The sequence below is a fragment of the Pristis pectinata genome, chromosome 1 (genome assembly GCF_009764475.1).
Source record: "Pristis pectinata isolate sPriPec2 chromosome 1, sPriPec2.1.pri, whole genome shotgun sequence".
Lineage (NCBI taxonomy): Eukaryota > Metazoa > Chordata > Chondrichthyes > Rhinopristiformes > Pristidae > Pristis > Pristis pectinata.
Genome location: NC_067405.1, coordinates 50271959 through 50285545, shown reverse-complemented (window position 1 = coordinate 50285545; position 13587 = coordinate 50271959). Strand labels below are relative to the sequence as shown.

Here is a 13587-nt window from a genome sequence, read left to right as displayed (position 1 = left end):
CAATGTGACATGGCAGGGATTAGTACTGCTTACGATGCGCTTTATCCGGTGAAAACACTTAGCGGGTACCAGGTTATCTAAAACCCAGCAGCATAGAACTGCTGCTTTTCGCCTAGAACTTCTTGCCTCTGTGCCGTATTGATCGGAAATAACACTTCTAATGGAGTTAGTAAAACGGGATACACCGCTAATATTAAAACAGGGAAAATGAACTCCAACACAAACCACAGAACGCGATTCTCTTTCCGTCCGATTAAAAAATGTGTGCACTTGTAATTTCGTTTACTTTGATCGTTCAATGGTTGAAATACTATAAAAATGGAACAATATATATATTGCAGTCTATATTCTATCTATCTTCTCAGAATATTCGGGAATTAACTTATACAAGTAAAAAATAAGATTAAAATATAACACTTGATTTGAAAATATAATTAGCGCACCTTTCCAAACAAACAGGAACAACCTGCGATGAACATTAACGCAGTAAAGTAATGGCTTAAATTACTGAGATAATACTACTAATTGGGGCCAATTTTTCTGGTACACGATAGCTTACAGCATTTTTTGATAAATTCTATTTTTTCGTTCTCGCAGGTGCAATATGAATCAATTATCTTAATTAAGATAATGCCGTGCACCCAAGAGATTTAAATCGGATGAATTTTGCACGGTGGACAACTGGATTGGATCTTTAATATGATTCCTATCTGTTCCAAGTGAAGCAGGCGATGGGGCACAGAAGGTGAAAAGTTGATAAAAATTCTGCTTTTCTCATTTTTATTCATTTATATGCATGCAAACATTAAAGGAAAAAAAACACGGTTTGTGCCCATTAGCAGCGATCATGTTATAAAAATCCAGGCAAGTCTGTTAGCGAATTATGAACTCCCGCCCAGTTGCAAACCGACATAATTATGAGAGACAATAGAAAACATCTACGAAATACACTTTGGCACAACACTTTGCCATTTGATCATTTAACAAAGTCAAAACACGCACCGCATAAATCCAAGTAAGTTTCGAATTGTTCGGACAAATAGTGTGTTTGGGCCAATTCTTGGAAATCATTTATTTCCAATTAGGAAACAAGCGCAACCGCTTTTTTTGGGGGGGGGGGGGGGTGGGGGTGATGCTTATGGCAGGGTACAGTTGGTACTTAGAATAATAATGGGGGAGGAAATCAATTGTATTTTGTTCCAATCGCATGGATGCCTTTTCACATTTCCCCCCTCTAACGGTCAGTTTGGCGACCTTTGCATTATTATTTAAAATCTCAACAGAAGTGAGCATATTTGGACGTTGGATTTGTTTGCCCAGCCGTGAAAGGGCTTTTGTTTGCGTGCGTGCGGCTCGCGTGCCGGGAAGAAAGCGGCTCATTAGGGCGAAAGCCAAAAACTTTCTTGCATCAATGTCTCTCCGATCGCTTCATTTATCCTTTTCTCAAATCAACTCGCTCGTTCGAATAAAAGTTTACCACTGCTCTGTTTTTTTAAGAACTTCGAGTATAAATATATAAAAATATATAAATGCAAACACTTTTTTTGCAGGGAATGACCTGCCCTTCAGACGATGGGTCAACGCATTTTTGAGAGCTTGGGTCAACAATAAAACGTGCAGCGAAAACCCTTGTTACCGAGTTTACCACTTAATTCCAAACTATTTTAATTTGCAAACTGATTGATCTTTGAGTGGATCGGCTGCTTTGCTTTAGATATAATTTGCATTCAACAAAAAAAAAATTTGCGGGCAGCAACCTAACAAAAAAGAATGCAATATTCAAGACGGCGCAATATGCGGGTTGAAAAGCCGTTTGTGGCCCGTCTCCATTCATGTCTATTTATATTTTGGGAGTGGGGGGGGGGGGGTGGGGAAGAGGTTGCGATGGGTGCGAGCGGCTGCCCGTTTCCTGCGGGTGAGCAGGTCCACAGAGCTTCTCGCGGGCGACAGATGGCCACAAAAGGCAATGGGGAGCCGCACGCGCCGGCGGAATACAAATCGCCGGCCACGTGACGCGGGCCCCGTTCGCGTGACGTCCCGCGCGCCATATGGCGCGAGGGCGGAGGCGTCCGCCTCGTCGCCGCGCCCCGAGTGCGCACGCGTGCCACCTTGGCGACGGGCAATGGGGCAGAGGCGCATTTTTAGCACCTTCCCCCTATAAAACGGCGCGGGCTGCTGCCAGCGGTAGTCCGCAAAGAAGCTCGACCTGCAATTGCACAGCGCAGGCTATGAGTCTACTCTAGACATTATAATTCGCAAGGTATTCTCTTTTTTTAAATATCTTAACAGTAGATGGTAAATTATTTATGATGTTTAAAATGTTTAATTTTATCCCAATAGCAAAAAAGATAATGTCATCCTCTATTTTTGCTTTCTATTTGCTTGATCTAGTTTACGAAATTACGAATTAAATGTGTGGCTCCTCTTTGGTTTGTTTTTCTGTGGCCGGTGAGGACTGACAGGGAATGCTGCAACAATTTGCGCAAACCTTGTCTCTGTATACATTATTAATTTGGGTGCAACGTGGAGAAGAGTGGCGTGAAAGATAGGAACATATGCTACCTGTTACAGTATCAGGAGACGGCGGGCGCGGGCTAGCAGCAATGAATGAAATTGTTGCATCGCTAGTGCACAGATCGAAATGCATAAGTACATATAGCTGATGCCGCGAACCAAGATGCCCAGCTGTAGCATTTTTAAACAAGCATTTAGTTGGGCATTGGAGCTGCTGCAGTAAAACCAGCGGATGGGGATGTTTATTAAAGACCCGATTGTGCACCTGATCCCAATGGATTACAGCGCTTGCGTACACACTTAGGGTTTCCAGAGATTTTTTTTTGCGCCGCGAACCCATCCTAAAAATCCTACTGCACGGATTCTGTGGTGGCTTTTAAGAAATCCTTCGATTTTATTTTGCTGCTACTGAAAACATTTTTTTTAGAAGTAGCTGTGAATTGCTGCTTTTGAGATTTTGAAATAACAGTTGCGCTGATAGACACACAGGACCGGATTAGATCTGCCAGTCACATTTTATTGTTCCTAATCTTCTTATGCACGTCAACAAAATCATCAGTTTATGTAACAGTAAATAGGATCATAAACATCACTGTGCGCGAAATAAGGACAATACCGTGCACTGTGCGCGTAACTATGCAATGCTTCCACTCTTGTATTCAATTTTGTTGAAAAGAAGTATGTGTCTAGATAGAATCCAGGTTTCTTCTTAACAGAAATGCTACTTGTGAATTGGATTACTTTTTCTCTCGTAACAAATGGATAGAAATGTTGCATGGTTCCAAACCTAATCCGGTTCCTATGAAATTGTGATTTATTTTTAAGTTCCATCGTATTTTCCTGTTGACATTCTGCGGGGCATGTCATTTATCAGCGAGACAAGGACAGATGTTGGAGCGACCCGGCGATGCCTTTTAGACATCCTATTTCGTTTTTAAGTGCATTTGAAGTTTCACTTGTCATCAATAAAGTACATATAATATCCAGGGTTTTGTAAAATTCCTTGTTGCTTCACATTGATATGCGCGCCCTGACATTTGCGCCGCTCTGATCCTCTTTATGCTGCCAAATTCCCTGGTAGGGTCGTAGTGCATACAATAAAGGAGCCTGTGATTTTACTTTGGGAGGATGAAACTTTGTAACTTAGTTGAGCATTGGCGGATAATGTGATTGATGACCTCGGGTGTTCATTCTGCTGAAGAATGTACTTTTTGTGTGCTTTTAATTGTTTAGGATTTTAACGATGACAAAGTCGTACACAGAAAACATGATGCCAGACACCCAGAGCAATCCCAGTTGGACTGACGACTGCCTCAGTTCCCAGGATGAGCACGAAGTCGACAAAAAGGAGGATGAACACGAAGCCATGAGTCTCTCCTTCAAGGAAGAGAGAGAAGAACTTGATAAGATGGGGGAGGATGATGACGAGGAGGAGGAGGAGGATGAAGACGATGATGGTGATGAGGAGGAAGTGGACGAGGATGAAGATCAAAAACCTAAACGGCGGGGGCCGAAGAAAAAGAAAATGACTAAAGCCAGACAGGAAAGGTTTAAAATGAGGAGAATGAAAGCTAATGCCAGAGAGAGGAACCGCATGCACGGGCTGAACGCAGCATTGGACAGTCTGCGGAAAGTCGTGCCCTGTTACTCGAAAACCCAAAAGCTCTCCAAGATCGAGACTCTGAGACTGGCTAAGAACTATATCTGGGCTTTGTCGGAGATTCTGCGTTCAGGAAAGAGCCCGGACCTTGTATCATTCGTCCAGACGCTTTGCAAAGGCTTATCCCAGCCCACCACTAACCTAGTCGCTGGCTGCCTTCAGTTAAACCCGCGAACTTTCCTTCCAGAGCAGAACCAGGACATGCCGCATATGCAAACGGCCAGTGCTTCCTTCTCCGTACACCCATACACGTACCAGTCCCCTGGTCTTCCGAGTCCGCCCTACGGTACTATGGACAGTTCCCACATATTTCACGTCAAGCCGCACAGTTATGCAGGGGCACTGGAACCTTTTTTTGAAAGCACTCTCACTGAATGCACTAGCCCGTCCTTCGACGGACCGTTAAGTCCACCTTTAAGCATCAATGGGAATTTCACTTTTAAGCACGAGCCTTCTCAAGAGTTTGACAAGAACTATACTTTCACCATGCACTACCCCGCAGCAACGTTGGCCGGGCCCCAAGGACACAGCTCCATGTTTTCTGCCACGACCCCTCGGTGTGAAATCCCCATAGACAACATTATGCCATACGACGCCCACTCGCAGCACGAGCGAGTTATGAGTGCCCAGCTTAATGCCATCTTCCACGATTAACATGGAAACCAGCAACAATGTATTGTAAACGAAACGATTTAAATGTACTTCTTGAATAGCTTGTTTACACACGGCAGCACACTGGTATCACTTGCTGCGGAGTGCAAATGTTTCACGCTTAAATTAGTACTTGTATTTATTATTGTTACTGCCTTTAGAAGAAACGGGAATTGAACGGCTTCCTGTTCATCTTCTTAACAATATTCTACTTAGCGCTTCTCTTTGTGGGCTACATAAGGAAGTCGATGTAGCGCCTGTTCAGAAAATGGTAATTATCGATCCACATGACAAAATCACAAGCAATAATTAGGAATCTATGCAATTTTTAAACTAATAATGGGCCAATTTAAAAATATATTTTTCAACCAACATTTTACTACTGTTACCTTTCCCATGCTGAATTATTTTGTTGTGATTTTGTACAGAATTTTTAATAAATTTTTATAAGGTCGATTTCCTATTTTAACCATGCAGCTCCATCACTGTTTTATATCAAAAGTAGGATTATCTATAATTTATACAAAAATAATTTAATTTTTAACCAGCAGAAAAGTGCTTAGAATAATATTCTGTTGCCTTAGCACTTCCTACCTATAAAATCACGCAAGGTTGCACAATCCTGACAAATTATTTTCCCGCTTCAATCTTTAACTGGTATTAGAACCTTACCTACGAAACTAACAGGATGCAAATCGAAAACAAATTAAAAAGACATATCTTTCGTAGATCATATCAAAATGATATGGCAGTTGCACAAATGTGTATATAATGTTATCAAATACCAATTTCAGTTTCTTAAAACGGTTGCTTGACTATCACAAATCATTTGCACTGCATTTCTTTAAATCATTTCCATCAAGCATTATCAGAACAGTGAGGCTAATTTGACTCTAAAACCAGCGAAAGAATTGTTCCATGTATCAACTAATTGACTTGACATAATGCACACGTAGATATACACACATGAACACATAACACGGCGTCTTATCATGAGAGTTAAAAGCTACAGCTATAATCAGGCTTATTAATGTTGGGCTATATATTAGTTAATTAGTGCAGTAGCTAAAAAATCTCACATTTATTCAGTAATTAGAACAATAGATATTGCATGTACAATGCAGTCCAGATGAAGTGCTGTTTAAAGTGTAATGCTGGTTCAACTGAAATAAATTGGTACTGTAATTTTGTTTGTAATCCTGTATTTTATGATGTAATGCCACAACGCATTGGGAATTGAAATCACATTCATCCAGTCCTTTATTGAAATAGTAATCTCATCTTTGTCAAATGTTGCATTTTCATTAAATGTGATTTTCCTTAGTGTATGTAATTCCTATGGGATTATTGTTTTATTTTGATAGCTCATGAAAGGTGCAAAATTTATTATTTGTAGAATAAAAGCTGATTACAACAAACACTTACTTCCATGGTCTGTTTTACTTTCATTTTGCAGATCAGGTCCTAAGGTAACAACACATTTTAACTTTTTAGGCCTTTTAACTTTGAAATTATGAACACTTCCTTAAGAATAATATTGCCTGCAGATTTACAATCAATGCCTCTGTTCTTTGAGAACAGCATCAATAATCATTACTTGTTCCTTTGAGTGAATTTTTCCCCTCAACACAAAATAAAAGATATCCTTACAATCATGAACCATTACCAATGTATAACAATTACTTCTTTTCCTCAAATTTTCTCCACCACAATTGCAACTGGGAGGAACAAAGTTCATTTCCTCAAACTTTTGGAAAATAACAGCTTAAGGTGACTTATACCTATTGGAAAATCCTTGCAGTATGATAAGATATTTTACACAAAAGCAGTCATATGTATATATGAAATAATGCACAGTGTGCACAGTAACAGTATAAACCAATTTAAAAATTAATACAATGCAAATTCTTCTAAGCAATTTTGAAGGCATTTAATATTTGAAGAAAATATCAAAGTATTTTTAGTACCCAAACTTTCAGACTGCAGCCAAGTTAAACTCATGAATTGAAGAGAAGTAATTATGGCCTTGGACTTTATTTTGCAAGAAGCCAAGATTGAACGTTAGTCCGCTTTTCAATATGCTGAAGATCAGAGAACAATAATTTCTGTTCAACAATTTTTCTTCTCAACATAAATAGATTATATGATGGAATTTTCAAATAAAATTGAGATTTTTAATTCAGTAATAGCATTTGCATAATTCATTCTTAAAAGGTAATAACATAAGTTTTAAAAGTTTTGAACCTTTGATCTATCTTGGATTGAAAATTTTACAGCAAGTCATTGTGTTGTAAAGGCCTTCTACCCTATAATGATTAAAACAAATTTAAATATATGCAGATGCAGAAAATGTTACTTTTTGTTGGAGTAAATGTCCTAATAAAATTTCAAAACATTGAGTGATAGATTAAGATATATTAATAACTTGCTTCTTTAAGTTCACAGGTGTTTATTTAAAAACAAAAATACAAAATCAAAGTGTGGCAATCTTAACATCGCTATCCATGAGCTATTTGTTTTACAACAACAAGGAATGTCATATCCCCAGAGCAGGTGTAGGAAAAAACTGTGAACCTAGTTAAGTATGCCATTTCTACAAACCAGTCAGAGATACCGAGGTATGAAAGTATGGGTTTAATTCCTTTGAATAGATATTTTACAATTCCCAACATCGAATATGTTGATTAAAAAAAGGAAAATGATGACTGTAAAATAGATACAGTTGAAAAGAATCTCATTATTATCTTGGGCTAAATAGGTAATGTATGATTTCTACTAAATAATTAAGATGATTTGGTAAAAGAATATTTAAACTGCTATATACACATTAGTTAAGTGACTGCTCTGAGCTGCTCCGGCTGCTTTAATTTTGTCAGGAGTTTTTTTGTCCAAATTCCAAAATGTTTTTACTTTGCCCAAGACCAGAATTTTCAGTCTTGTTGCTGACCTTCCATACAGATGCAATCTGGGGGTTTTCTGGAAAGCATAATTCAGTGAGGGACAACTCTCTTGTCCAGTCCAAAATATTTTGCCATTTTTCTTTGCCATATATGCAATGGCTCCGAATTAGGTGTCTGGAGAATATGTACTTGGCAGCATTCTCACTTTCTTGCCCCTCAGCGGTCTTTCTGTTCTCATTAAAAGCATCTGTGTCTATTATGGTGTATTTAAGGGTATGATGCTGCAACCACTGCAATGTATTCAATGTACAAAGTCCATCTTAAATACGCATGAACACATTTTCTTTTAATTTTTTATTTAGTTCTTGATCCTTCTTACGGAAGCTTCTGATAACTAAGTGGTACAAATTGACAAATTATTAGAAAAACCTAAATGAATACAAGAATCCATATTTAGAAGGAGGTCAGTATTAATACTCTCCCTCTTCAGAATGAGCTCCATTGTCAGTGTCAAATATCTGGGAAAAATATCAGGTTTTCCATTTACAAATTGATGCAAGTACTGTCACATCATAGACAAACAGTTCATTGCTAGCTGAGTACATGCACCGTCGCAACACAAATTCATTCAGCTGCAGTTGGACCTGTTCCATCTCTATTCCCTTGTGTCTATTGGCAGACTCATGAACACCTAAGCATAAGAGAACAAAGACAGGAGTTAGCTACAATTAGAATTAGCATACTTTTTAAGCGATCTAAACTGAATTATTATGTTTAAAAAGTAATTAGCAAAAAAAAGGATTTAAGAGTAGCTAGAGCAATAACAATTCAAAATAGTGTATCCATAGCATAAAAAAACTATAGTAAACATAGAAATGATGAAAAGCAAAAGAAAATTTAATAGATTTGCATTATATCAGTTTCCACAAAAGGAAAATTTAACTGTCTAGCATATTATAAAAGGCTAATTTAAGAAACCCTAGCACATTAGTGGATAAATGACCCTTGGTTATGCCTAGATTTCAAAGCATAAGGATTCTTTCAGTCAGTTGAGGGGCAACTCACATGCCACCATCTTTTATTCAAACCCAGGCAGGCACAGATGTTGCTTCTGCAGGGGAGGTTTTAATTTATGAAAATGATATTGTTTATGCATGAATGCACTATGCATAACACACAGTCCTTCCATCTGATCAGAGAAATACCACAGAACCAGTGCCAAAGTCAGGAACATATTCTGCAGATTTATTCGCTTAAATGTTTAATGACTATCTGGAAAGCATCTTCAAACCACAACAAACCTTTTCAAACAATCTGATTCTTTTGGCATTTGTGCTGCTATTGACTACACTTACCGCTGTTGTGTATCATATATTTTACATGTAATCAAAAGCAAATTAAATCACTGAAAATGGAACACATTCTGAATATAGACCAAATGTTTGCTGAGTGAAATCCAACAAATGATCAAAAGAAAAGACAGAAATATTTGTGGCTCAATATTTAAACACCAGGTAATTTTAAAAGCTAAATTATATTCATCAATATTTGGTGGATTTTGGTCTTAGGACAGGATCAAGAGGCTCTTTCAGAATTTTTGTTTACAATGAAATATCATGACTCTTCCTAATTTAAATATATGGAGCATGCTTCACTTGGTGTCATTTTTATTATAACTCATATATTATAGCTACGATATTTTGATTTTTTAAAAACATGCACTTCTTTCATTTTGGTGTAGGCTGAATACTTAAATACAAACTATACTCATCAATCAGAAACACAACATATAAGTTTTATACCCAGAGAGGGTGAACCACTGATTTAACAAACACCTACATTCAAATTGTTATAGCAGGGCTCGAATGTCATTTTTTTGGAAATTGCATCTTTCAAAATCGTGCAACCATCTATAACAAATTTTCATTGTACAGTCAAAACTAGATGAGGAAAAAATAAATTTAAATTGTGTACTATCTTTAAATCTGTTGCTATAGTAGTAAAGTAGATAAGTAATAATATTAACCTGATTAAACTGTTTATATATAAAGGTTTTGAAAAAATGAATCAAAAATGAGAGAAGAAACATAAGAAAACCATTTGTGTTTCCCTTTTAGATGTAAACCTCATTTATTTATAAATAAATTGATAAATAAGTGTTAAAGTTATATGTTAATAAGCAGGGACTGTGACAATAGCAGCAGTTTGAATGCAAATGAAGTCTTTGCTATTTGCCCGATGGTCTTTGCCCAAAGTTTTTATTTTTTTACAGACCAGCTTTGCACAAAGGTTTGTAAAGGGCTTGATGTTTCTTATGGTGTAATGCAGGTTCATAGGATGGATAGGAATGCATTAAAATGATTTTCACCTGCCAACCAAATACTTGTCAGGCAGTCATTGTACTCATATAGGTGTCTGATCAGAACCTCCTAGTTACTGTTGAGGGCTACAAGTTTAAATTTTGGGCCTCATAGACAATTTAGAGAAAAGTATTCTTTTCAGAAAAGCAGTAGTACAGACAGTGATCACCAGCTCATATAAATTCAGAAAGGATCTTGATATATGGGTGGATCAATGGGAGGTAAAATTAAATAGAAGGACATATAAAATGTGGCAGAGGAGCTATGCAGTAAATGGGAATGTGCTTGAAAAACTGGTGCAGGAAAAGAGATCTTGGGGTTTTAATGAACAGCTCACTAACACTAAGCATAATGTTCTCTATCAAAAAAAATCAAGCAGAAGGTTGGCATGAATATGAAGGGATATAAGATATAAATCCAAGGATGTATTTGGCACTGGTGGAACTGTATCTAAAGCCTACATCTCTCTATTTGATAAAGAATATTCGGTAATTGGACGTGATTTGGGCAGAAGTGGATAGGTTAAGGTTGGACTTAAGATTTATAGAATTCTAATATCTGACCCAGCTCCAATCTATCCATGTTGAGAGGTTAACTTTACAGGCTGCTGGTGAGATGGCATCTGGAGTCCTCCAATGACCAGATTTTGTAAAAGTGGAACTCAGATCAACTCAAGTATTAGCAGAGTATCTGATTTATCATTAACCTGAAGTTTTAACTATTTTCCCTTTATTGCTACTTTGTAATTGTTGAATATTTCCATAATTATTCCTTAATTCAGGCCTCCAGCATACCTTGTATTGATTTTGATCCGTCCTACTTGTTTATTGGTATTTTTCATGGTTCCTTTAACAATTTCAAAATTTGCCAGTTTTTCCCTCAAAATCCTTTTGTTTCATTAGGGTTTCTAGTTTCTTACCATTGGGGTGATCAGTTCTGTGTTTTCTTTTGACTAACAGCATAGTCATTACTGCAATTCAAAAATTGCTTTAATAACTAACATTAAGCAAATGCAAAATACATTACTTGACCTGATACAAAAATGATACCCAATACAACATTAAATTGTAAGATTTGATCAACTGAATGATTCAGAAAGACTGTAATTCTTTAACTATTCACTATTAGATTGAATATATAGAATATGTCAAAATGTATTTAGCTTTCTGATTCCTCCCTTCTTTGCAATGCTATATTTTTCATTGAAAGTGATTATATATTTTCATCTGCAACAACAGAAAATTAAGCACTTCACAGAGCATGTGTTTCTTCTGCTTTAATACTACCACTGAAGGATCAGTATCGTCCATGTCAAAACAACTTTTTCTGCTAACTCACTTTAAATTTAAGAGCAACTTAATGGAAAAAATGTTTAATTTGGGGCACTGCAAGTTCTCTTGCATGTATGACTAGGGAAATATACTTCAATACAAGTTTTTAATAATACTGTATCATGGTTGTGATTAGTTAATTGATGTGTAAAATATCTTGCCATCCTGGATAAAAATCACGGACCAATGTAGTCTGTATTTTAGTTTGAGCATTTCTGAGAGGTTCTTATTTTATCTTTACTGAGGCATTCAAGCATTTAAAAGGCAAATGACACTAAACAAACAATTGATATCATCATGAGAAATGAGATCATTTTAACTCCTAATTTTCAGCAATATACTTGGATTTCTAGATTTTATATTGCTTTGAAGATTCAGTATATTTGGAGACTAAAATAGCTGATATATAAAATTACGTTTTCTGGCTCTGTGCATCAGGTTGGCAACGTGAAATTCTAACAGGTTTTAGCACTTCATGCTTTACACTAGTGACTATACTTAAGAAATATTTAACTTACTGTAAAGTGATATTCAAAATTTGTGGAAGGTACTTTATAAACACCAAGCCTTTTTTTCGATATAATATCTCATGGGCAATATAATATCTCATGGGGAAAATATCCACTGGTTCATGCCTTAAAGTCATGGCACCTTGGTTAAGTTTCTTTGATCAAAAGATAGTATTATTAGAAAATGGTGAATTAGTTCTATTAGCTGATTTTTAAACCTTATATCAGGCATCCCTTGGATCAATGGTGGTTTAGGTTTCAGTCTAAGAACACCACAGGCCTCTTGGAGGCTGCATCTTGGCATTGTGAATGTTTTCCTCAATGACAGTGAGGACAGCCTCTCTGGCAGCAACATGGATTATATTGGCAATCTTCCACAGCTTACCCATCATGTGATACTTATAACTGGCACAATGTACCTGGTAGCTTGCCACTCTCATCTAAAGTGTTGGCTTGGAGCTGAAATTGTACATGGAGGCACTAATATATTTGTACTCCCATCTGGAAGCAGTATTCTCAAAGAGCCTTAGTGCTACGACTTGCGGACTATAGATTGAACCATGGTAAAGATCAAAAACTGTGCTGAGGGGATAGAAGTTGTGAATTAGTCCTAAGGGATCTTGTAAAGCATGCCAGCTCCAGCTGAGTAAGCAACAGCTTTTCCTATTCATATGTCCAGGTGTCCAATGGATACGTGGCATTCCAATTACACATTAACGAAAGGATCCAAACAGTACATTTGGACAACCCAAGACCATAAGAAAAATAAAAGATCAGATGTTATTGATGTTCTGTTGCAAGTTATATCTGGTAAATTGAACAGATATATTTTCAAAGCATGCCAATTATACTGAAAGGTAGAAAATTTGAGGAGTCTCGATTTGTAAACATTCTTATACTTTGAATTTAATAGCTGGCTTCTGGGAATCTAAAGGGAATCATAAACTTATACTTCCAATGAGTCCCTTTAGTAGCTCAAAGGGATTATGCACTAACAGAGAGTGAGCATAACTTCAAAATCCAAGAAGGAGATCTCTGTCTTATTTATATTGAATTATATAAGTCTTAATTATTTTGAACAAATAATATAAACACATTGAGGCCAAATGTTCTTTGAATGGCAATGTTGAGCCCTCAATTCTTCCCAGTGCAGGAGAGGATAAAGTATGAAGTCTGCCACCAAGTGCACTTGTTACTTTAATACCTATCTTTATACTGAATGATAGAAAATATTGGGGGGGATTGGAAATTATACGGAAAGAACCAGGAAATGTAGTCAATACTATTTTAAGACTCCTTGAGCAATACATACGTCAATAACAAGCAATTATCATGATTGAGGTATAAATCCCAATCTACTCAACTTTATGGCAATGATGTACAGGAGAAAATGAACCAAGTCACCTAGATTGTTCTTAAATGGCCTTATTAAGATTTAATTGTACTTAATTACATTAAGATTCAGGAATTTTGTTTACTGCTTCTTCCGGGAGTTTGATTACGATTATATTTAATTTTGGTGCTCTTCAATTTTTAAGTAGTTACCAATGGTCCCAAATTAAAATGTTTAATTGCAATTTTATTTTTTAGGTCGGCACTGTTATGATTCAACTGCATATTCAATGGATCAAATATATTTTTTGATTTAAAAATCACATTAAT

At 36.7% G+C, this 13587-nt stretch overlaps 1 protein-coding gene across 1 annotated transcript; it reads left to right on the top strand.

The window, feature by feature from the left end:
- Positions 1 to 2120: 2120 nt before the first annotated feature.
- Positions 2121 to 6249, top strand: neurod1 (neuronal differentiation 1). The gene is made up of 2 exons (XM_052016620.1): positions 2121 to 2260; positions 3748 to 6249. The coding sequence occupies exon 2, from the start codon at positions 3758 to 3760 to the stop codon at positions 4826 to 4828; it is 1071 nt and encodes a 356-aa protein (XP_051872580.1). The 5' UTR covers positions 2121 to 2260; positions 3748 to 3757; the 3' UTR covers positions 4829 to 6249.
- Positions 6250 to 13587: the final 7338 nt, after the last annotated feature.

Excerpts from the sequence above, each read along its gene's own strand:
- neurod1 (XM_052016620.1), top strand. The coding sequence starts at position 3,758 with ATGACAAAGTCGTACACAGAAAACATGATGCCAGACACCCAGAGCAAT.